Source organism: Colius striatus, chromosome 18 (genome assembly GCF_028858725.1).
Source record: "Colius striatus isolate bColStr4 chromosome 18, bColStr4.1.hap1, whole genome shotgun sequence".
Taxonomy (NCBI): domain Eukaryota; kingdom Metazoa; phylum Chordata; class Aves; order Coliiformes; family Coliidae; genus Colius; species Colius striatus.
Window position 1 is genome coordinate 1,473,778 of NC_084776.1, and position 23,764 is coordinate 1,497,541.

General features: G+C 64.9%; 2 protein-coding genes across 2 annotated transcripts in view; both read left to right on the forward strand.

Annotated features, from left to right (window-relative positions):
* SDK2 (sidekick cell adhesion molecule 2) overlaps positions 1–9,775 on the forward strand; it is a 48,190-nt gene extending 38,415 nt beyond the window's left edge. The window contains exons 31-45 of the mRNA XM_062010738.1: positions 599–702; positions 819–889; positions 1,026–1,146; positions 1,789–1,845; positions 2,172–2,273; positions 2,418–2,533; positions 3,298–3,484; positions 3,958–4,095; positions 4,176–4,337; positions 4,508–4,633; positions 5,308–5,472; positions 5,795–5,935; positions 6,498–6,636; positions 6,922–7,048; positions 8,437–9,775. Coding sequence (XP_061866722.1) covers positions 599–702; positions 819–889; positions 1,026–1,146; positions 1,789–1,845; positions 2,172–2,273; positions 2,418–2,533; positions 3,298–3,484; positions 3,958–4,095; positions 4,176–4,337; positions 4,508–4,633; positions 5,308–5,472; positions 5,795–5,935; positions 6,498–6,636; positions 6,922–7,048; positions 8,437–8,790 — 2,110 coding nt within the window. The 3' untranslated portion in view covers positions 8,791–9,775. The remainder of the gene's footprint in view (positions 1–598; positions 703–818; positions 890–1,025; positions 1,147–1,788; positions 1,846–2,171; positions 2,274–2,417; positions 2,534–3,297; positions 3,485–3,957; positions 4,096–4,175; positions 4,338–4,507; positions 4,634–5,307; positions 5,473–5,794; positions 5,936–6,497; positions 6,637–6,921; positions 7,049–8,436) is intronic.
* A 5,213-nt stretch (positions 9,776–14,988) lies between these two features.
* On the forward strand, positions 14,989–21,789 carry CDC42EP4 (CDC42 effector protein 4). Its single transcript, XM_062010784.1, has 2 exons — positions 14,989–15,081; positions 19,929–21,789. Exon 2 carries the CDS (start codon positions 20,037–20,039, stop codon positions 20,958–20,960), a length of 924 nt encoding a protein of 307 aa, XP_061866768.1. The 5' UTR covers positions 14,989–15,081; positions 19,929–20,036; the 3' UTR covers positions 20,961–21,789.
* The last annotated feature ends 1,975 nt before the right edge of the window (positions 21,790–23,764 follow it).

Consider the following 23,764-nt stretch of genomic DNA (forward strand, 5'->3'; position numbering starts at 1 on the left):
GATGATGGGCTGTGCTGTGGGAAGTTGTCCCGTGCCTCCATTTCCCCATTGCTCCTTACTGCAAGAAAGACACTGAGGGGCTGGAGCACGTCCAGAGCTGGGGAAGGGGCTGGAGCACAAGGGTGCTGGGGAGGGGCTGAGGGAATGGGGGTGTTGAGCCTGGAGAAGAGGAGGCTGAGGGGAGACAGGAGCCCTCTCTGCAGCTCCCTGACAGGAGACTGTGGCTGGAAGGGGGTTGTTCTCTGCTCCCAAGGAACAAGAGGAAACAGACTCAAGTTGCCCCAGGGGAGGTTGAGATTGGAGCTGAGGCAGAACTGTTTCCCTGAGAGGGGTGTCAGCCCCTGTGCCAGGCTGCCCAGGGAGCTGGGGGAGTGCCCAGCCCTGGAGCTGAGGTGCTGAGGGCTGTGGGTCAGTGGTGGCTGTGGCAGGGTGAGGGGAGGGCTGGGACTGCAGCAGCTTCAGGGGCTTTTCCAGCTGAAATGGTTCTGTGATTCTATGATCTGCTGAGAAGTGCTTGCACTAAGGTTGGGAAGCACTGGCCAATGTGGCCTGTGGGAGGGAGGGTGGCTCATCCTCACCCTCACTCTGCTCCATCCAGGCTGAAGCCTTTCACCTCCTACAAATTCCGTGTGAAGGCGACAAATGACATTGGGGACAGCGAGTACAGCGAGGAGTCGGAGTCACTCACCACCCTGCAGGCGGGTCAGCGCGGGCTGTGGCTCCTGGGGCTGTGGGACACAGCATCTTCCCCTTGCCTGGGCTTCCCCCCCTGTGCCCAGGGCATCTCCAGAGCCTCACTGCCCCCTTCTCCCCTGCAGCCCCCGAGGAAGCCCCCACCGTCCTCTCCGTCACCCCTCACACCACCACGTCGGTGCTCATCCGTTGGCAGGTACCGTCCCCTCTGCCTTGTGGGGTGTCGTGGGACCACCCCATGCAGGTGACACTGAGGTGTAGCGGCAACAGCCACCTCGGGGTGCTGGGGAGCCCCAGGTCAGAGCAAACCCCTCCCTGTCCTCCCCACGCAGCCCCCAGCTGAGGACAAGATCAACGGCATCCTGCTGGGTTTCCGCCTCCGCTACCGGGAGCTGGCGCCCGACAGCCTGCGTGGCATCGGCCACCCCGGTGCCACCTGGGCACAGCTCACCCGTGAGTGCCCTCAGCCCCTCTGAGCATGGGGACACGTGGCTGGGAGTGTCCCAGGGCTGGGCAGGGCAGGGCAGCCCCCTGTGCTCCGTGGCTTCTCCCAAGTGCCAGCCTGGAGCTGTTGGGGTCCAGCTGTGCCCCGTGGAGCTGTCACCAGCCCCCCTCGTGTCGCCAGGTCCCTGGTCCTTGATGTTCCTGTCTGCCATGGGCTGGCTCAGCCCTGCTGTGCTCAGCCTTCATGGCCCTGTAGCACAGGTGTCCATGTGTCTGCACTAAACGTGTCTGGGTGTGCTGCTGTCCTCAGACCCCAAAGGAACAGGGTCACATCCATGCTGGGGGCAGCAGGGACACGAGTGACAAGGGCAGACTCCAAGACCAGATCTCACCCCATCTGCCCCTCTCAGCTGTGGTCAGACCCCTGTGGAGCCCCCAATGCCCAAACCCATCTGGTGGTGTTCAGGGGATGGAAAAGCTCCTCAGTGCTGTGACAGCTCTGTTGGCACCTGGGGGTGGCAGAGCCCTTGCAGGGGACCCCTGGGCCACCCTGGGGTGGGTGACTGTGCTGGGCACTCAGGGCTTTGAGCCCAGTTGGGGCCATGTGTAGGACTAACATGCTGCCTGCTCTCCCTGCCCTGTGTGTCACAGCCATCTACAGCGTGCACAACCTCAGCGAGGTCTCCCTCACCCAGTACGAGCTGGACAGTAAGTCACCGCTCCCCTGCGTGTCCTCCCTGCTGCCACCTCCCCAGTGTCCCTCCCCTCTGCCTGCCTGTGCCCTGGGGTGAGCAGGGCTGAGCAGAATGTCCTGGGGTGAGCAGAATGTCCTGGGGTGAGCAGAATGTCCTGGGGGAGCAGAATGTCCTGGGGGGAGCGGGATGCCCTGTGCCCATGGCCACCTCTGCCCATCCATAACCTGGGTTCACTCATCTCCTGTGAGGGGGGCTTGGGTGGGTCCCGTGGGGGGTGGTGGGACCCCCCCACACCTCCAGCTGCAGGGATTGTCTTGCTCACTGGGTTTCCCCCCCCAGACCTGAGCAAGCACCGGCGCTACGAGATCCGCATGAGCGTGTACAACGCCGTGGGCGAGGGTCCCGCCAGCCCCCCACATGAGGTCTTTGTGGGTGAAGCAGGTGAGTCCCCAGCACGGGTGGGAGCTGTGGGGAAGGGGTTTCACCCCTCTGGGATGAGGCAGTGCACCCCCCTGCCGTGTGCAGGTGGGGTTTGCTGTGTGCTGGTCCCAGCAGGGTTGGTGCCCTGTCCCCTCCTCCGCACAGTGCCCACGGGTGCACCACAGAACGTGGCGGTGCAGGCGGCCACGGCCACGCAGCTGGATGTCACCTGGGAGCCACCACCTATCCACAGCCAGAACGGGGACATCCAGGGCTACAAGGTACAGCCTGCTGGCACCTGAGAACGGGCACTGACATGGGGCTCAGGGACACTGGGTGCCCTGGGAAGGTGCTGGGTTACTGGGAGGAGGAGACAGAGGGCCCTGGGGAGGTACTGGGTGTCACTGGAGGGTGCTGAGCATCCCTGGGAGACGTTCTGTGTGTTGTTGGATGTGGGGAGATGCTGGGTGCCATGGGAGACGCTGTGCACGCCGTTGGAGAAGGGATTTTGGGGAGGATGCTGAGAGAGGTCGGGTGTCGCATCCCGGTGCCGGGCGGCTGCAGGGCGGCAGGTGGCGATGTCGGCTCGGGGATGGAGCCGGAGACCGAGGCGGGATGGAGGCGGGGATGGAGGCGGGATGAAGCCAGAGATGGAGATGGGGTAGAGCCGGGGATACAGATGCAGTGAAGCTGGAGAAACAGCCGGGGCTGCAGCTGCAGGGGAGTCGGGATGGAGCTGGGCATGCAGCTGGGGCAGAGCCAGGCTGCCCAGCCCTTTGCTCCAGACACCTCCTTGGCCCCATCCACGTTGATTCCTCCTGCTTAGTCCCATCCTTTGAGATTTAAAGACATCTCAAAGGTGATCTCAGCATGTTTGATCTGCAGCACAGGGATGCTGATGCCCAGCATAGCCTGGAGCCATCCTGGAGGAGAGGCTGTTCCCTTTCATCCCCCGTGCCCAGTGCACCCAGGCACTTTGGGACAGAGCCTTCAGAGCCCAGGCAGGGCTGCACCCAGGTCTCCATGCCCTGTCCTCCTCCTGCAGATCCACTTCTGGGAGGCCCAACGCCAGAACGAGAGCACAAGGGTGAAGACTCTTTTCCTGCCTGAGACTGGGGTGAAGCTGAAGAACCTGACGGGTTACACCTCGTACTGGGTCAGCGTCGCCGCCTTCAACGCTGCGGGCGACGGGCCCCGCAGCCCCCCGGTCAAGGGGAGGACACAGCAGGCAGGTGGGGCCCGTGGCTGCCCCCAGCCCTTCACTCAGCACGGTCCCATCCAGACCCCTCTGCCCCTGGGCTCTGTGGGGAGGCGTCTGCATGGGTCCAGCTGCAGTGACATGCCCAGGTGATGCTCCTTCATCCCTATCCTGTACCTGCAGTCCTGAGCAGAGATCAGCCCTGGGCTCACCTCCCGTGGGTTGGGGCGTGTGGAGGTGAGCTGTGGCTGAGACTTGAGGAGGATGAAGGTCTCAAGAAGAGAGATGAGCAGATGGAGCCTCGTTCCCTGTGCCACATGCGCTGCCCTGGCAGGATCTTTACTGCACCGGGGCTGGGGACACAGGGAGGGTGGCACCAGGGGGGTGTGAGATGGTGCTGACGAGCGCCCCAGCCCCTCAGAGCTGCAGCAGAGGTTGGGGCTGGCTTGGTGCTGATGGAACCCCCGAGAGCACTGAGCTGGCCCCGGCCACCCTGCTCCCTCACAGCCCCCAGTGCCCCCGGGTCCATCCGCTTCAGCGAGCTGACCACCACCTCCGTGAACGTGTCCTGGGAGCCGCCCCCGCTGCCCAACGGCATCCTCGAGGGCTACAGGCTGGTGTACGAGCCCTGCATGCCCGTGGACGGTGAGGGCACAGCCAGGGCACGGTGTGGGGGGAGCTGGAAGGGCTCTGGGGAAGACCCGGCTCAGCCTCCGTCCCCGCAGGCGTCAGTAAGATCGTGACGGTGGATGTGAAGGGGAACAGCGCGCTGTGGCTGAAGGTGAAGGACCTGGCTGAGGGCGTCACGTACCGGTTCCGAATCCGGGCCAAGACCTTTGCCTACGGGCCAGATGTGGAGGCAAACATCACCACGGGGCCTGGGGAAGGTAAAGGGGCTGTGTGGGACACGGGGGGCAAGGGAGGGGGTGTGATGGGGACAGTTCTCATGCTGGCACTGGGGCTGGCATGGCTGTGGGTCAGCTTGTACCCTCCTGCCAGTTTATAACCCTGTGCCAGTTCGTGTCTGTGAGCCTCCAGCTCTGCTCTGGGTCCCCAGGTGCCCCTGGTCCCCCCGGTGAACCCTTCATCTCCCGCTATGGCTCAGCCATCACTATCCACTGGTCGAGTGGCGACCCCGGCCAAGGGCCCATCACCAGATACGTCATCGAAGCCCGTCCTTCAGGTACTGCAGCTCCTCTCTGCTTCCCATCCCCACCTCAGCACCAGTGGTTCAGGGGAAGAGGAAAGCCAGGCAGGGAGTGCTGACCTCTGCCAGCAGCTGGATCTCTTAGTACCGGCCACAGAGCAGTCCCTGAGGACCAGGCTGCTGGCCAGGGCTGATGGGAAGGGGCTGTTGAGCAGCACTCGGCTCTGCCTCAGGGCTCCCGATGCTTCCCAGCCAGGCAAGAGGAAGCCAAGGGCTATTGTAAACAGGAAACCATGCTCCTGTGCATGGGGTGGGCTGTGCTGGCAGCTGGGACTCCTCATCCCCGTGGCAGGGAGCTGGCAGGCAGGGCCCAGCTCTCTCCTGCAGCCCTGAGTTAATGATTTTTCCCTGACGCAGAGCCTGTGGCTCAGCCCATCGATGGCTCACAGGACTGGTGCCTGTCTCTGCATCAGGACCAGCAGCAGGGAGGGAAACCCCTTGGTCCTGTGGGGTGCTAGGGGTGCTCCAGGGCTGTGGTGGGAGCTGAGCCTCAGGGAGCTGCCCTCGGCTGTGTGCATCCCCACAGCCTCTCAATGATGCTGCAGCGAGTGAGCTCAGAGCCTGGCAGGGGCAGAGGGGACACGCTCCTGGACGGAGGGAGGTCCTGCAGAAACAGTGTCCTCTTCCCAGGCCCCTCTTTTTTCCTCCAGATGAGGGGCTCTGGGACATCCTCATCAAAGACATCCCCAAGGAGGTGACCTCCTACACCTTCAGCACGGACATCCTCAAGCAGGGGGTCAGTTACGACTTCCGTGTCATCGCTGTCAACGACTACGGCTACGGGACCCCCAGCACTCCGTCCCCCTCCGTGTCAGGTAGCCACCCTGGGGGGATGCTGTCACCCCAGTGCTGGAGGGACACTGCCAGTCTTGCTCTGTTCTCATGGCCAAGCGTTGAAATTGCTCTCCCAAACCCTGCTTGGTTTCTACAGAGCCCTAAATCCTGCTGCCAGCAATGCCTGCCAGCACTCCCCCTGCAGAGCCCCCTGTTATCCCCCTTTAACTGTCTTCCTCATGAGGATCCAGGTCTCAAAAAGCTCCCCAGGGTGACCCTGTAGCCCTCAGCGAGGTGTCTCCCCATCCATACTGGTTTGCTCCTCGTCCCTGTCCCCCTCTGACCCTCCCTGCTCTGCCCCAGCCCAAAAAGCCAACCCATTCTACGAGGAGTGGTGGTTCCTGGTGGTCATCGCCCTGGTAGGGCTCATCTTCATCCTGCTGCTCGTCTTTGTGCTCATCATCCGTGGGCAGAGCAAGAAGTACTCCAAGAAGTCAGACTCAGGTGAGCAGGGAGGGTGGTGACAGGACCCAGCTGAGGGATGCAGAGCCCTGACCCCACAGGAGCCTTTCTGTGGCCTCCCTGACTGCCTTTGGGGTCTGAGTGGGGTGGTGGGTGGCTGCTTTTCTGCCTGGCTCAGGGAATGGCTTCTCCAGAGACCTGGTGAGGGCTGATAAAGATGCTGTGGGCGTCCCAGAGAGTGCTGGGAGCTAAAGATTAAATAAGTGACTTGTCCTGCTGTCAGCTGCAGAGGCAGGACAGCCCGGGGGCTCGGCAGAGGTCACTGGGATTAGGCAAACACAGCTCTGTTTTCTTAGCTCAATCAAGGGCTCAAATTGTGGGGAAAATCCAGAGCTCCTGCTTAAGCAAACAGCTGCTGAGCTGGGAGCCAGAGGTGAGGGGGCAGCTCGGGGTGGGAGGCAAAGTGGCTGCCCTGGGCTGGCACCTCGCGGCTGTGGGCAGAGCCAGCACGGCTCTCCCCGGGTCCTTCCCCGGTGCCCTGCACAGGGTCTGGGCCCCCTCAGCTGGGCAGGGTCTGGGGGAGGCTGAGCATCCCCTTCCCCAGGGAACAGCTCCAAGGGGACGGCGCTGAGCCACGGTGAGATGGTGAGTCTGGACGAGAGCAGCTTCCCCGCCCTGGAGCTCAACAACCGGCGCCTCTCCATCAAGAACTCCTTCTGCCGCAAGAACGGCATCTACACCCGGTAGGGACCCCCACAGCCCCCTCCCTGGGCAGGGGGGTCATTTGTTCCGTTGTCCTGCCCAGCCCTGTGCTGTGCAGTGGCTGTGGCATGGGCAGGGGGCTGGGGAGGGCTGGGGGTGACCCCGTTCTGCCCCGTGTCCCCTCTGCCGTGAGCTCTGACGTGCCAGGACGCTGAACAGCCCCCCAGCTGGGCCTCCCTGAGAGCCCACAGACCGTGGGCAAGGTCCCTGGGGGTTGGTCTCTGCACCAAGGGGGGACCCACACTGAGCAGCTGCTTCTCTCCGAGGTCCCCGCCACGGCCCAGCCCCGGCAGCCTCCACTACTCGGATGAGGATGTGACCAAGTACAACGACCTGATCCCAGCTGAGAGCAGCAGCCTGACTGAGAAACCCTCCGAGGTCTCGGACTCTCAGGTGCCCACCTGGGGCAGGGGGCCATGGGAGCAGGATGGGTGGTGCTGGGAGCCCTCCCTGAGCATCAGCCCTGCTCTCTGCCCGTCGCTGCACGCTTGCCAATGCTGGTCCTGCTCTCGTGCCCCATCCTGCTTTTTAGGCAGCAGCAGCCCCTGTGGCTTTGTGGCACAGAGCCAAGCTGGCATAGCCCCTGGCCCCTGTGCTGAGGATGTGGCACCAAGGGGAGCCCCAGGGCTGCTGGGGACAGGGGACCAGAGGGCAGCGAGGCTGGGGACTGTCCCGCTGCCCGGTCGCTGCTGGCAACGGCCACGGCTCTGCCAACCCCTCAGAATGGCACCTTTGTCTCCTCCTGGAGAACAGGCAGCTGTGCCTGGGCAGGAGCATGGCCTTGGGCAGCTCCTGGGGCGGGCAGCTCCTCTGGGAAGGCCCTGGGAGCATCACCCTGGGACGGATGCTGGGCAGCACCTGCAAACACGGAACCCTGGGGAAGGTGCTGGGGTCCCCATGGCTCTCCCTGGGCAGGAGGGGTCAGGCCCTGGGACCCCCCCATGGCTGCCTGCCCTTGGCACAGCAGAGGCAGCTCTGCTCCCTCCTGCCCGAGCAGGGGCTCGAGTGGCTTTTGAGGAGCTGTGAAGAGTGGCGGGAGCTGGCGCTGGCGGGAGCAGCTTCCAGTGCCTCAAAGGGCCCTTTGTGTGAGCCCAGGGGAAGCTGAATCCAATTACCAACAACAGGGAGGAGGGGCTGAGGCACCCGCCTCCCAAAAACAGCCTCCCCCCAAAACAGCCTCTCCCCAAAAGCACCCTCCCAGCCAGCCCTGGGGCATCACAGCCTGGGGACCCCCCAGCACCCTGCAACTCTTTTGTGGGAGGTTTTATTTTGCTTGAGCAAGAGGCAGAAAGTCCCCAGCGGTGCTGCAGCCATCCCAGCCCCTGAAGCCTTTAGGGATGTGCTTGCCAGCATCAGGGGAGGCTGGGAGGACACAGGATCACTCTCTCAAGTGCCTGAGAGGGAGTTGTGGTGAGGTGGGGGTTGGTGTCTTCTCTCCAGTGCTGAATGACAGGACGGGAGGAAAGGAGCTGGAGTTGTGTCAGGGGTGGTTTTGAGTGGAGATGAGCTTTTTCAGTGAGAGGGTTGTTGAGCATTGGAACGAGCTGCTCAGGGAGCTGGGGAGTCCCCAGCCCTGGAGAGATTAAGGAGACACATAGCTGAGGTGCTGAGGGCCGTGGGTTAGTGATGGGCTGGGCAGGGTGAGGGGAGGGCTGGGACTGCAGCAGCTTCAGGAGCTTTAACAGCTGTAATGATCCCTGAGAGAGCACTGGCAAAACTCCTCCTGATTTGGGGGTCTGTGTGTGATGTTCCTCTTCTCACTCCCCCATCCTGTTCTTCAGGGCAGTGACAGTGAGTACGAGGTGGACCCTGGCCACCAGAAAGCCCACTCCTTCGTCAACCACTACATCAGCGACCCCACCTACTACAACTCGTGGCGGCGGCAGCAGAAGGGGCTGTCGCGGGCACAAGCCTACAGCTACACCGAGAGCGACTCGGGGGAGCCCGACCCCGCAGCGCTGCCCAACAGCAGCTCCACGCAGCAGGGCAGCCTCTTCCGCCCCAAAGGCAGCAGGACTCCCACCCCCCAGACCCCTGGCAACCCCCCCAGCCAGCCTGGCACCCTGTACCGCCCGCCCAGCAGCCTGGCGCCCGGCTCCAGAGCCCCCATCGCCGGCTTCTCGTCCTTCGTTTGAGATGGGAACAGCAGCGAAAGCAGGAGGGAAAAAACATCCTGGCTGTAAAAAATAGGGGGGGAAAAGAAAAGAAATTGAGGAAAAAAATGAAACAAAAAAGCATCAAGGGGGAGAAGAGGAGGAGGAGGAGGAAGGGAGAGGCTGAAGGGCCCCAGCCACCGGGTCAGCGCCACGGCGGGTGATTTGCTCTCTCAGCAGCACTGGAGCAGAACACCAAACGCCTTCCCTGGGGCTGGGGAGCAAACCCCAGCACCTCTCTTTGGCCAAAGCTTTCTGTGTGATGGACTCCTGGGCTGAGGTGGGGTGGGAGGGCTCAGGGCGCCGGCGGGTTTGCGCCACACTTTGCCCTTGGCACCTTCCGTGGCTGCCCCTGAGCTGCTGCCAGGCTGGGGACAGGGGCTCTCAGCCTGCCCACCCCTGGCTCCTCCATCAGCCTCCACTCCTGCCTCCCCCAGGACGTGGGGACAAGCAGTGATACAAAGACTCCAGACTGCACAGGGGAAGAAGAACTCTGCTGACCTTAAAACCTCTGGACATGAACCCCCCGCCCCCAGCCTTTGGGAGGAGGGGGCAGCCACTCCTTTGGGAACCCAAGAAGGCAATTGATTCCTCTCCCAGGTTTGTGCCTGGCCCAGCACAGCCCTCACCAGGAGCAGCCAGGACTTCCAGCCCTGCTGGGGTGCAGGTGGTGCTGATGTCCCCCCTGATTCTGCACCCCAGGGCTCTGGCAAGGGCTCAGTCAGGGCAATGCCTTGACCATCACCCCCCTCTGTGTTGCTGGGGGGTTGGGGGTTGGCTATTTTAATGGGGTTTTGTGCAGGAGGCAGAGAGCAGCAGGAGCATGCAGGGGGGCTGTGATGCCCAGGGGGTCGGTTTGGTGGTCTCTGCACAGCAAAAGCCCCACAGTGCCTACTGCTGAGCCAGGCAGGGCCACGGCAGCCAGGCTGTGCCAAGGGAGATGCCAATAAACAGCCTGAGGATCAGCCCCTCTCGCCTCTCTGTCACTGCTGCAGCAGGATGTGGCCAGCAGGGGTGTGTGGCCCTGGGAAGGTGCCAGGATGAGGCCCAGAATGGTGCATGGTCGTATCCTTGTGGGTCTCCAGCCTATTGGGGTCTGTAGCTGGAGGGGACAGGGATGGGCTGGTGGGCTGGGGGAGGAGGAAGGTGACTTGTGCTGCACTGGGCACTTTTGGCAGCGCCAGCAGCAGCCCCCTGTCACTGGTGATTTCTCCTGGGGTGATTGGTAGCCACCTGCACCGCCACATGAGCTGGGCACAGGCTGCTCTGCCCCTCAGGCCTGGTAGGAGAAGCTGGGTGATGATGCACCAGCTTCACCGAAACAAACGTGGGGCTGAAGCCGAGGCTCAGCCCACAGCACCAGCACCCCCTGCCTTGGCCAGGGCGTGTGCATTGCTGCTCTCCCTGGCATTGGAGTGTTTGCAGGGCTGGTTGGAGCTGGGGATGTGTGGCCCAGTGCCACAGCCCCCTCTTCACCCACCCCCTGGGCTGGGAGAAGTTGGGGTGTCAATGCTGAGCCCAGCCACTGGCTGTTGGCACCTTGGAGCTCAGAGCTGGAGGAGCAGAGGGCATTGCTGGCATTGCTGGCAGGTGACTCATCTGACCTACTTGGGGGCTGGTGCCAAAGGGACTGCAGCACCCAGAGGTGCCTGTCCCCTCCCTGGGAAGCAAAGGCAGCCCCGACGCCCCGCTCGGGCGGAGGCATTTGCTCGGAGGCAGATGGAGGAGTCTGGTTTGGCTGGAAAAATCCTGCCCCTTGTTTGCAGCCCAGCTCCAGCCTCAGGCATCCTCAGGCTTGTGCAAGAGAGACCTTCCTCCCACCTGGGCTGAGACATGGAGCCGCCAGAGATGTGGGGTTGAGCAGGTCTGAGGAGTTGAGCAACAGAGGTGAGCTCCCCGTGCCAGGGATGGTCCTTGTGTAAGGGAGAGATGCTCCCTGTGTGAGGGATGCTGCTCGTGCAAGGGATTCTCCCCCTGCCAGGAGAGTGCTCCTGTCCCATGCAGGACACGTCAGCCCTTGTGAGCAGCAACAACCCAGTGAGCACTGATGCAGTCCCTGGACATGGGCACAGCAGGATGCAGGTCTCAGGAGGTGCCTGGTGGGCTCTGCACATACCCCCTGGCGTGGCAGGGTGCTGCAGGCTTGGCAGCTGGAGCAGAGCAGAGCCCAGGCCCTGCAATCCCACCCTGTCCCAGCTTGTCCCTGGGAGGAGAAGCTGGAGGGTGCAGCAACATCTGCAGCAGGTTTGGAGCTGGTTCTGTGCCAGGAGGTGAAGCCACTGATGTGGCTGTGGCCACAGTGCCCTGGGCCCTGTGGCAGCGCTGGTGGTGAAGCCAAGGTGAACCCTTTCTGCTTGTGGTGTCCCACAGCTGAAGGACGGAGCACCCAAGGAAGTGGCAGATCCCACATCAGCGGTGGGTTTGTTCTCTGCTCCTCTGGAACCTTCTCAGGGTGGCCCAGGAGCTGCTCAGGGGGCACAAAGCCTGGTCTGGGCACAGCAGAGACGGGCTGAGTGCCAGTGGCAGCGGAATCACAGGGTGGTGGGGGCTGGAAGGGCCCTGCAGAGCTGCTGCAGCCCCAGCCCCTGCTCCAGCAGCTTCCCCTGGCTCAGGGAGCACAGGAACGTGTCCAGGTGAGGTTGGAAACCTCCTGAGCAGGAGCCTCCACACCCTCCCTGGGCAGCCTGGGCCAGGGCTCCCTCCCCTCAGCACCAAAGGACTTGCTCCTGGTGTTTAAGTGGAACTTGTTGTGTCCCAGCTTATGCCCATCACCCCTTGTCCTGTCCAAGCCCACCACTGACCCACATCCCTCGACACAGCAGGAGCTCTCACTCACCTGTACTGCCTCAGTTTCCCCACCTCTCCCCCACCTCAGCTTTCACCAGGCTGCTGCCACCAGCAGCTCTTTCCAGAAGTGCCCGTGGGCAGGTGAGTGCTGCCGGTGCCCATCCCCGCTGCCACTCTCGAGGCTGCTCTGTGCAGGGCGAGCTGTCGGCACCAATCAGTCCCTGGGGACCAAATTGGCCTTGGCATATCCCCTGGCTGCTGCTCAGCGGTGGCCTGTGGCTCTGCCAAGGGCACAGCATCTCCAGCTTATCAGGGCTGGTGAGTCAGAGGGGGCAGAGGGGAGACGCTGTGCCAGACCGTGCTGTGCCAACAGGGTGGCACCGGAGCGATACCCTGGATGCAAAGTGTGCCAGGAACAGGGCTCACAGCGTGTCAAGCTGGGCTGGGTGCTGTGATTGACTGGTTCCAGCTGAAGCAGTGCTGGTGGTGGAAGAGGCAGGTAACAACAGTTTATTCTCCAGGTCGAGATTAGATCAAGCAGGGAGTAAGGAGAGCAAAGGGCAACGCTGGCTAAGGGCTGGAGGAGCAGCAGCCCTGCAGCCTGGGCTCTCCCTTTCCTCCAGCAGCCTCCCTGGCAGCTCCTGGGGCACAGCTCGGTGTCCCCACCTTTCCCTCGCCTTGGGCTGCGGGCACAGGGACGGCCCCTCCTGCCACACCAGGCCTCGGCGCATCCTCAGAGCTGCCGGTGCCAGGCTGGGAGGACAGAGCCAGCAACGGGCATGGCAGCAGCACCCTCCTGGCTCAGCAGGGAGAGGAGAGCAGGGGTGAGGATGGACCCGGGTCTGCACCCTGTCCCTCAGGCTCCTGGCACACACCGTGGCACCTCAGCCAAAGGGATCCCAGCGCCGAGGCTGTGCCAGGGCACGTGGGCACCGCCAGCCGTGGCGGGTGCCCGCAGCAGCCGTGCTCCAGGTGGGATCCCCAGGGGGAAACCGAGGTGGCTGCATGAGGGCTGGGTGATGGGGTCCTGGGTGGGCAGTGGGCTGTGTGAGCCTGCTCCCTGGCAGTGCCAGCCAGGGCAGCGTGCTGGGTGGGAGAGGCTGGCAGCTGCATGGAGAGCTCGCCCACGGCAGGCTCCGACCCGCACACGGCTTGTCCTGGCACTCACCCCTGTGCCCACGGGTGCAGGCTGAGTGGGATCCCACTGGGGTGTGCTGGCTGCCCACACAACCCCTCACCCCTGGGCGAATGGCACGGGGAAGGGGTGGAAGCTCATGGCTGTTGGTGCAGCTGGTGCCCGTGGGGCTGGTTGGGGAGGTTTCTGGCAGGGGCCGGTGCTGGGCCCTGGCACTAGGGAGGTGTGGAGGGGCTGGGGGAGCTGTGCCTCATTCCCAGCACTCTGGGGTGTCTGGATGGTGATCCCCACGCCCTGCTGCAGCTCTGGGGCTCGGGGAAAGCGCCCGCCTGGCTCAGCAGCATCTCCTTTGCAGCCAAGGCAGCGTCAGAGACAAAGCTGGCAGGAGCTGGCAGCAGCGGGGGGGACGGCGCTGCCGGGAAGCTGAGGCACTTCTCCCTGCCCTGCTTTTCAAAGTGCTTTTCAATCCTTTTTCTTCTCTGCTTTCAAAAGCTGCTGAGAAGCAGTAAAAGGAGCCAGCGGCGGGTTCAGCAGAGGTGGGAGCGATGCAGCCACCCGCTCCCGAGCCTCCCAGCACCCCGACCTCTCCCCAAGGGCAGCCCCAGCCCTCTGCCCGGCCCGAGCTGATGCGGAGGAGAGAGGAGGGGGCTGTTCTCTCCCGGGTAATTCTTCAGGTTGAGTGGGTGCCTGCTCTCCCCAGCCCAGCCCAGCCCAGGCCAGCCCGGGAGCTTCCCCGGTGGCTCCCAGCAGCCTGCTGATGTTAATCCCTCCTGACTGCACTGTCTCAGCCGGCGCTGTGCTCCCGTGACGGTGTCAGGTGAGGCGAGCAGCACACCAGCCCTCTATTAACGGGCACTGCCCCCACACGAGTGGGGAGAGCTGCTGGTGGGGGCTCCGGCAAACCCTCCTCCTCTTCCTCACCCTCTGACAACCCGCTGCTGTGGCCAGCAATGGCTCTGCAGGAGCCTTGGTCCACTGCTGGCACCGGGCTTTCCCTCCTGCCTCAGTTTCCCCACGTGGAAAGCAAGGAAAATCAAATTTGCCAAGCAAAGCAGGTATGGAAATGGCACTGGTGTGAGCTGAGGGAGCAGCACGGCCTGGGAAACACCCCTGGGAACGGGGCTGCTGCTGGACAGCCGGGCTGTGGGCAGAGGCTGTGCCCAGGCTGCGTTGGCCCCCGTGCCCAGTCCAGCAGAGCCTCTCCACTGTGCCAACCCCAGCACCTCCGTGGTGCCATGCTCAGCCCAGCTGCCTGCAGAAGCGGTGGCTCCGTGGTTATGCAGCGGGGGGCCTCCTGCCCTTCCCACGGGGAAAAGTGTCTGTGCCAGACGAGCCATCAGAGTGCCCAGCGCTGCCCAGCCCTGGCTGCTCCCACAACCACGGCCCCTGTGGTGGTGCCACCGAGCCCAGGGGATGGAGCTCCTTGCATCAGTGACACGAGAGGTCTTCGTGCCCACCCTCCCTTCCCGTCTGCAGCATCGTGTCCCAGCACCCCCAGGACACACGGCTGGGGCATCCTGAGCCCCGCTCGCCCCCTCTCTCCCCAAGCCCAGCTCCCTCTGCAGCGCTGCCAGACGCTCAGGAATATGCATGAGACGCTACATGAGGCAGATTCGGGATAATCTCGTCTCTCCCGCCTCTTTTCTCACAAAGGTCTCGCTTTAATCCGCGGGAGCGGCTCCGCAGCCCCGCACTCTCCCTTTCAGCGCAACGGCGGGGAGGGGAGCGGGGAGAGCACCCCCCATCGTCCCGGCTCAGGGGGGATGGAGCGGCAGCGCTGGCTGGGGACATGGAGCCGGGGAGGCGGGCTGCGGGTGCCGCAGCCTCGGGGTGCCGCGGTCACGAGTGGAGCGGGGACACGGGGGCTGCCCCGCGGCTGAACTCGCTTCCTCCTAGAGGCTCAGTTCCGTTCTTAATACCTCTTAATTAATTAAAGAGCCGCTCACCCTCCACCTCCCCCCCCACCCCCCCCGCGCCGCTCTGCCGGGGACGCGGCCAGCCCCCCTCTGCCTCCCGCGGCCCCCCGAGAGCGGAAACGCCCCAAAGCCCCCGCGGATCCCCACTGGCGGGGACGCACACGCCGTGCCCGCCCGGGAGCGGCCCGGGACCCCCCGCGCTGGGGCCGCGCCCGGGACCCCGCGCGAGCCGCCGGGACCCCCCCGTGGCACGCGGGTTTGAATGGAGGGGTGGGGCTGCCCCGTGACGTGGCGCCGCGCCATTGGCCCGGGCGGGGCGGTGACGTCATGCCCGCCGCGGCGGCAGCGGGGGGGCGGCGGCGCTGGGGCTCGGCTCGGCTCGGCTCGGCTCGGACCCGACCCGCCATGGACCGGCCACGGCGACCGGCCGCACAGGTACGGAGGGGAGACAACCCGGACGTGCTGGGGGCCGGTTCGGCTCGGCCCGGTTCGGTGTAGCGCCGGGGGGAGCAGCCGGGCCCCGGCTCGGCTATTGTCCGGCGGCGGGCGGGGTCCCCGGGGCTGCCCCGCTCCGGTAACGGGCTGGGGGCGGCAGTGACCCCCCTCCGCAGCGCGGCGAGGGTCCGCGGTACGGCTGGGCGAAGGGGTTAAAGAGGGTGCGGAGCCGTGTTTGCTCGGCGTGGGGCTCCCGGCAGGCTCACCCCGGCCCGGCGGCAGCTCGCCCGCCGCTCCCCGCGCTCCGTCGAGCCCGTTCGGGGCTCCGCGGTGACCGGAACCGGCGGCGGACGGGGCGGTGGCTGCCCGCGGCCCTTCGCGGAAAGGTCGATCCTCCCAGCGCTGGAGCGGGTCCAGCAGCACCCCGGGGCTGGCCGGGGCTGGGCGCGGGTTGGTGCTGAGTCAGAGCCGCCCGAAATCCCCCTCCAGCCCTTCCTCCCGGCAGCCTGGCACCGGGCTCAGGGCTCGCTGCTCGGGCTCCAGCCTCCCCGGCCGGCCCCCAGCCTGCCCTACTCGCCCTTCCCGGGGAGCACATGCTGGCTACTGCGGGTTTCCCCGGAGAGCCGGGACCTGCCCGGCTCTGCAAGCCTGGGCACGGGGCTGGCTCCCGAAGCCGCTCCGGCAGGCACCCGCGGGCTGGTGGGCAGCGGCTGCTGGTGGGCAGCCGGGCTCGGCCCGCGCCGCCCTGGGCTGACCCCAGCGTTAAGTATGGATGTTTCCGAGTGCCGAATCTATAGATCAGGAAGGCTGCTCTAAAGATCGTTAGCAGGCTAGGGGGGGGAAACTGAGGCACGGAGCGAGGCAGCAAAGGGAGCACAGGTCTCGGCACCCCGGGACGGGACTTTCTTCCTATTTAGGTGCACAGTAAACAAGTCTGTTTTGGTCACAGCTCCCTCGGAGACCGTGGAGCAAATCCAGAGGACGTTTAGCACCGAGGAGGCTCAGTGGGTTCGGCTCTCGGGCGAGAAGAGCAAGGCTGCCCCGAGTCCCCACGGCCGCGGCTGAGCCGGTGCTGGGGCTCCCTGCCCGGCCCCGCTGCCGGCAGCGTTGTGCTGACCGTGGCGGTCTGTGCCTTTGTTCCCCGGGTTTTGTGGTGAGCTGGAGCTGCCGTGGGCTGCCGGGCCCTGCCGCCAGGTAGGCAGCCGTGGCCAGGCCGTGGGAGCCTCCCTGTTTACTTCCCGTCCACCCCAGCGAAACCACAGGAATCTGCAGCCCGGCGCAGGTCGGGAGGTCTGTTTAGCCCCAGTATCCTGTGGGACCCCAGCCAGCCCCTGTTGTTGTGAGAGATGGAGCAGAGGCCAAGGAGGAGATAACCTTTCCCCTTAGAAACGTCCCCTGTTCACCCTGGAGGGCCACAGGCTGGTTTGTGGCTCCGTAGCAGGATTTATGGTGCTGTGTGTGTTCTGGCGTGTCCTGCCAATAGTTCCTTGCTGAACTCTGGCTAGCTCCCGGCTGCTGGCAGTCCCTCAGGGAGCGTTGCTCTGCTTTTGGCATGGCGAGTTCCCCAGCCTGGTGCTGGTTGCTGTGCCGATAGCCCTGGCAGAGCCGAGCTTTGCCTCCTGAGCCGCCTCGTCCCAGCTCTGGCGCTCGCTGCCGGGGCTGCTCCGTGCGTCCCACGGCCGAGCTGCAGCGGCGTCCCGGTGCCAGGGACAGGACCAGACCTGTCACCCGCGCCGCCGGGGAGTTGGCGGTCACCGGGGCGCCTGGGCTGCCCGCACTAACAGGACTGGCTGCCCCCAGGCCCTGGGAAGACTTGCTGTGGAGCCTGCTGCAGGGGTGTGACAGCGGGCAGGTCCCCTCCTGGGGCTGGCGGTGGCAGGGTGTGATCGGTGCCCCGTCGCCAGCAGCTGTCTGCCAAGCAGCAACATCAAAGGGCCTCCTGAGCTGGATCCCCGAGGAGCAGCACACCAGAGAGTGGGGCTGAGCAGTCGCTGTGCCCTCCCTGCCCGCTGTGCAGGTTCTCCCTGTCCCCAGGCGGTGCTGGGGACCCGACCGGTCCGGTGCAGCCCCTGCCCCAGCGCCTGGCAGGGTGGGGAGAGCATCCTCTGATCTCTGGGCTGGAGGGTGCTGCCTGGGGTGCTGTGCACAGCAAAGCTGGGGAGGCTCGTTTGGAGCCGGCTGGGCCGGCCTGGATGCTTTCTCCCACCTCTGCAGGTTTGGCTCTCCCAGCCCAGGAGCAGGACGAGCTGGGGGTCAGGATGTGTGGGAACGGCGCTGGACGCTGTTTCCCCTGTGCACACCCATGCACTGGCCTCTTTCTTTAAGCCACTTGTGGCTCTGGTTCCTGTGGGCGACTGGTGCTGAGTGGGATGAGATGGGGAGGATGGCAGTGGGTCTGGTGGGAAGCTGCAGCATCGGGGCTGAGGCCGTCCCACCCCCCACGCTGGCTGCAGGACCCCGCTGCCCTGCCAGCAGGATGCTGAACCCATTCATGGGGGCAATCCTGTCCCCAGGGCCCTGAGGCTCCTGTTCCTCAGAGCTCGTGGTCCCAAGGGGCTGAGAGGGCAGGTGGGGAGCAGCCCATGGTCTGCCTGTGCCCTTCATCCCTCTTGTCCTCAGCCAGCTCTTGCAGGTCTCATCCCCTCCCCTTTCCCCCAAGCCCTGCTGGGACTTGGCCGTGCTGCCTGCCCTGTCTCAAACTCTCTCGGGTTACAGACCAGCTTTCCCTGGTAGGCAGCAGCAGCGAAGCCACCCTGGCCTGGTTTCCTTTGTGAAAGTGCCGGCAGCAGGAATGTCACAGGATCCTCTCTCCTTTCCCTGAGCTCTGGGAGGAGAAAAGGGCTCTGTGTGCCTCTGCCCCGGGGCCGGCAGCAGCACTGTGCGGGCAGCACGGTGGCTGTGGGAGCGCTGGGGGAGGCTTTGGCCGCTGCCAAACACGCTCCGTGGGCTGGAGCATCGAGGAGGGACGTGGCGGCTGGTTTTGGAGGCTGTGCTGGTGATGGAGAGCTGCTGGCTGGCGGGAGGCTGCCGTGCCGGTAACGCTCCAACCTCCCGGCGGCCCCTCGCAAAGTATCTCGCAAATGCTGAACTTGGCCTCGAAATCTAAATACAAGGGAGGGACAGTCCCCAGATGGCCTAACTCAGCAGCACGGTTGCCTGGCCCAGCTGTGGAGCTCTCCGGGGCTGTTTGTTTAATGTAAAAGCCAAGGCTGGAGGAATGCTGGCCTGGAAGGAGACACAGCCCGGGGAAAGTGCCCGTGCCGTGCCCACACGAAGGGGAAAGTGCCCGTGCCATGCCCACACGCTCAGCCAGGCATGTGTGAGATCCTGGTGTGAGATCCTCGTCTGTGTTCAGCTTGGGCAAGGCTGGGAAGAAGCCTCCCTGGCTCCAGGTTTGTGATGGGGCTGCTCTGTCTCTCCCCACCACATGCCGTGGCATCCCTGGGGCTCTGCTGCAGCAGAGCTGGGTGGCTGCGGTGCTGAAGGGCTCAGGCTGCCGGCTCTGAGGGGGTGATGAATGAGGAGTGAGTGTGGCTGCTGGTGTTGTGCCATGGGGCATGGCTGCCATGGCTGGGCTGGGCACTGGGACTTTGCACCCGTGTGGGGTCAGAGTCTGTGCTGCCTGCACAGGACCGGCCGGGCTGCAGCCTGCGTGGGGGGCCCTGCTGCCACGGTGGGGGATGGCTGGGTGTCACTGGGCAGGATTGGGAAGGGAAGGGGGGCAGGAGCCCCCCTGGCTGTGCTGGGAGCTGTGGGGCAGACGCTGCATTCCCCACAGTGTCCCACTGAGCGGGTGCAGGATGGGGTTGTGCTGAGGCTATGCTACTATTGCTGCCTGTGGGCTGCACCCCAGGGCTGGATGGGCAGCAGAGGGGATGTGTCACTTGCTCTGAGGAGGGAGGTCAGATCTGTCCCTGTGCCTGTCACGGGGCCGCAGTGTTGCCAGCAAAGGGAGGAAGCGGGTGGCCATGAGCCCTTCCTCCCAGCAGCCTCTCCCGGGACCACCTGGGGCTGCCTGGCGCCGGGAGGGACGTGGTGACGTGGTCACTGCCCCGTCCCCTCCTGCACGGACAGGTTGGCTGGTGGCACTGAAGTGGCCACAGGAAGGACAAACGTGCCTCTCCACATCCCGGCCAGCCGGGACCCTCGTCAGTCCCTGTCACCTCTGAGTCACGGCGATGACAAGGAGGTGACTGGGGAGGGTGGGCACGGCCACGTGTGGGCTCAGCACCGGGCTATGGTGAGGAGCAGCTCAGAGGGCGTTGGGGCGCATCCCCACGTCCCCATCGTGCCATGCACCACGCCGGCCCGTCCCATCCCGGCTCCCCCCATCCCCGGCCGGCTGGCGGTGCCTCCCGGGGGCTCTCCACCCTCCTCTCACACTTCCTGCCGTCTGTTTCCAATTCCTCCTGGCGGCTGCTCCTCTCTGCTTGCTTCCAATTAGAAAAAACATCCCAGGCATCTCCTCGGCGTGCGGCTCCCCGAGGCTCCAGCACTGCTGCGTTTCGCTCTGGCGGGCGGGGGCTGCGTGGCGAGGGGATGCTGGGTGCCCACAGCACCTCACATCCTTCTTTGTGCCCGTTCCCGTGGGGCACGCGGTTGGGGATCATCCTGTGAGGCCCTGGTGCCAGGTCATTCTCTCTGTGGACCCTTCTACGTGTCTGCTCCGTGGATGAGGTTTGAGATCCAGTCGCGTGGGGAGCTCAGGGCTGCCTGGGGACGCTTGTGGAGGCTGTTCCTGGGGGAGTGGAGGGGCTGGGGGGCACGTTTTGGAGCCTGAGGGCTGGTGTTGGAAGCACCGTCCACATCCTCAAAGCCTGACCGTGTCCCTCTCTCCTGTGCCCTAGGAGTGACCCGTCCGTGAGGCCGGTGGGAGCTGCGGCGCAGAGCATCAGGTGCCCCCGGGACACGCGGCTCCGTCGTGGCAGCCCCTGCAGCCCCTGCCCGCCGCAGCCATGCCCATCCTCAAGCAGCTCGTCTCCAACTCGGCCCATTCCAAGCGGCGCTCGCGAGCCGACCTGACGGCCGAGATGATCAGCGCGCCGCTCGGGGACTTCCGCCACACCATGCACGTGGGGCGGGCCGGGGACGCCTTCGGGGACACGTCCTTCCTCACCAGCAAGGCCGGCGAGCCCGGCCCGGAGCCGGCCGAGGACTCGGGAGCCTCCAAGCCCGGGCTGCTGTCCCGCCGCTTCCGCAGCAGCAAGCGCTCACAGTCGGTGACGCGCGGCGACCGGCGGGACATGCTGGGCTCGCTGCGGGACTCGGCGCTCTTCGTGAAGAACGCCGTGTCCCTGCCCCAGCTCAACGAGAAGGACGTGGACAGGAGCGCGGGGCAGCTGCCCAAGAGCCTCTCGTCCAGCCCGGTCAAGAAGCTGCCCGAGGAGGTGAGTCCCGAAGAGCAGAGGCGCCTGAACGGGGCGGCCGCGGGGCCGCTCAGCCCCGGCTTGGATGAGCGCGACTTCGGGGACATCACGGAGCTGCCCGTGGTGGTGGCCAAGAGCGGGGCGGGCATGAAGCACGCCGAGTCCATCATGTCCTTCCACATCGACCTGGGGCCCTCCATGCTCGGGGACGTCCTGAGCATCATGGATAAGGAGCAGTGGGAGCAGGACGAAGACCCCGAGGCGGAGGAGAGCTGTGAGGAGGAGGCGGATGCCGCCCTGCCCGTGTCCCCGGCGATGGCCCCGCCGAGCCAGAGCCCATCCCGTGGCGCCGGCAGCCGCTGCCCCAGGGACAGCAGTTTGGCACCCAGCTGCCCCTCGGGGCCGGAGCGGCGCAGCCCTGGCCCGCTGCCGAGCCAGCGCGGCGGCCCCCCGAAACGCCCCGCCAAGGAGTTCTCGTTCGCTGATGAAGACGACGATGAGATCAGAGTGTAAGAGGCAGGGGGCGGCCGAGCCAAGGGGTCTGGGGCTCATTTGGACGTGGGGCCCGGGATCCCGGCGCTGCAACGGGCGGCACCGGGGAAGACTCGATTCCTCCCTCGTTCCCTCTCCCCGTGTGCCCCAGGACAGAGGCTGCTCCCGGCGACGGGGCGGCCCCGACGCCTCTCTGCCCTTGGAGAGCTCCAGCACACCCCTGCAGGGAGAAGCAGACTCGATTTGGGTTCTTTGTTGGACTTTGGATACTAGCTCTTTCCCTCCCCCCCGTGCCCTGCCCGTGTAAAGCAATATAGGAGCGAACAGGACGAGGCTTCGGAGCTCTATCCCCTGTAGTAATATATTTCTCTTCCCCGACGTATGGTTTTTACTGCTCTCTGGTTTGTACTTAACTTTCTTTACTCTTGCTTTTGTTTGTAACGGAGGGGACGTTTCCCATGAGGAAGGACTTGGCTCTGGAGCTCAGAGGGGGCCCCAGGACACTGGGCAGCTCCAGCTCCCCAGGTTCCTTGGGGACTTTCTGCAGACCGAGAGCCTCCAGCCCTGTGCTGTGGTGGGAACTCGCTCCCTGTCCCTCTGAGGGATGGATCCAGCCCAGGTGCTTGATCCTCCCAACAGCCCAGGGGTTGCAGGGACACCCTGAGCCAGCCCTGGCACCGGCCGCTCCTGGGGATGCCCGTGGGTCCGTTTCCCGTGGGAGGAAGCCCTGGAAGCGCCGTGAGCGAGGGTGAGCCCGTGTGTGCCGTGGGGCTGGTGCAGGTGGCTGCCAGAGGAGGGTTTTATACTGTGTATGTACAAATGCAAAGAATAAAAGGAAACAGTAGTGACAGCAGTGGCCTGAGTCCCTGGGGATGGGGCCGTGTGTGTTTGCTACACAAGTGGGGACTGGTTTTCTCTGTGGTGCCGTTGTCCCCAGCCCCTGTCCCGCTGCCCGCTCCTGGCTGGCGTTCGGGCCCCTGCAGTGGCCCAGCTTTGTCTGCCCAGGCCAGGGGCTGCCTGTGGCGGGAGGAAGCGGCCGAGCTCCCGCGGGCCGGATCTGGCTCCAGGCTGGGCCCCTCTGGCCAGGCTGGTTCCTGCCAAGGGCCAGCTCTGCCAACACGCCGCTCTCCTCCCTGCAGCCCCGTTCCCTGCCAGGCACGGAGGAGGGGAAGGTGATGGCAGGGCAGGACCGGCTGTCCCTGCTCCCACGGGCTGGGGACCAGGGCTGGCGTTGCCCTGGGCGCTCCCATCCCCACGGGGCTGCCATGGCTGCTGCTGACCCTGGCATGGCAAGAGGGACAGGTCCCTGCCATCCCACAGCTGGGTGCCACACATCTCTGGAGCCAGTGGGGCTCTGCTTTCCCTCACCAGGGATGGGGTGAAGTGGTGGGAGCAGCCTCAGAGCCTTTCCCGAAGCAGGTGAGAGCACAGCTCAGCCAGGAGCACTGGCCAGGCTCTCCCCCGTGGTGATGGAGGAGGAAAGGATTTGGTTCCTCCAAAACCTTGTCCTAGGAGGGGCTGGGTGCCCCTGTGCTCCTGCAGGGATCTCCCCTGGTGAAGCTGGTGGGAGCGGGTGAGTGCTGTGCCACAGTGGGGACACAATGGGGTCCTGTGCCCGACACAACGCCCTGCAGCGAGGGACATTGGGCTATTGTCTGGGACAGGGAGAACAACAGCAGCTGCAGCTGGTGGCTCTGAGCTCACCGGGCTGCCTCTGCCCCGGGCACTGCAGCACAGCCCCTCAGCCCTGTGCCAGGGTCCTGGAGCCACTGCCCCCTGCCTTCAGCACCCATCCCCTGAGCCAGTGGTCCTGGTCTCTGTCTCCTGGGTGGTCACCAGGCTGCTGGAAGGCACCTGGCTCCTCTTGTCCCTTAGGGATGCTCTGACACAAAGCAGCGAGGCAGGGCAGGTCGCTGGGGTTTGCACCCCCCTCCCAGACCCCCTCGCTTCCCCAGAGCCTTGCTGGTGCTGCAGGGAGGGGACAGGCCCTGGGGTGACTGAGCAGGGGCTGCTCATGACCGTCACTTGGCGCTGGGGATGTCTGTGACGCCTGTCGGCTCCAGGCTCCCGCTCCACTGCCCACGCTGCCGCGAGCCGACGGCGCACAAAGCGTGTGGCAGCTCCCTCGGCTCAGCCGGGGCACGGCCCCGCTCCACAGGACAGCCTGGGAGCTCTGGCACGCCACGGGCCAGCACGGGGCCACTGCAGTGGGTCCTGGGCTAGCAGGGAATAAGCCAGCAGCACTGCAATGCCAGCGCTGCCTGGGCAGTGCCCGCTGCAGGGGAGGGCAGAGCAGCTGGGCTGCACCCGTTGCCTCCCCAAAACCATCCCCATCAGCACCATTTAGCCTAGAGGAGGCTGAGAGGAGATGTGATCACAACTGCCTGAAAGGGAGTTGAAGTGAGGGTTGCTCTCTCCAATAATGAATGACAGGACACGAGGAAATGGGTTCAGGTTGTGCCAGGGGAGGTTCAGAACGGTCATTGGGATGAACTTTCTCACTGAGAGGGCTGTTGGGCATTGGCACAGGCTGCCCTGGGAGGTGGGACAGTCCCCATCCCTGGAGAGATTTAAATGACACGTAGCTGAGTGCTGAGGGATGTGGTTTAGCTCAGTGCTGGGCCTGGCACTGTGGGGTGAGGGGTTGGACTCCATCTTCAAGGTCTTTTCCCACTGTAATGACTCTGTGACCACAGCACGGGGTGGGCATCTCGCTGTGGGACCTGGGTGCCAGGTCGATGCCCAGCACAGCCCCTGGGTGCCCTGTGTGGGGCTGTGGCCGTGGCACCCGAGGGCACTGCTCCTGCAGACAGGCAGCTCTGCTC

Excerpts from the sequence above, each read along its gene's own strand:
- CDC42EP4 (XM_062010784.1), top strand. The coding sequence starts at position 20,037 with ATGCCCATCCTCAAGCAGCTCGTCTCCAACTCGGCCCATTCCAAGCGG.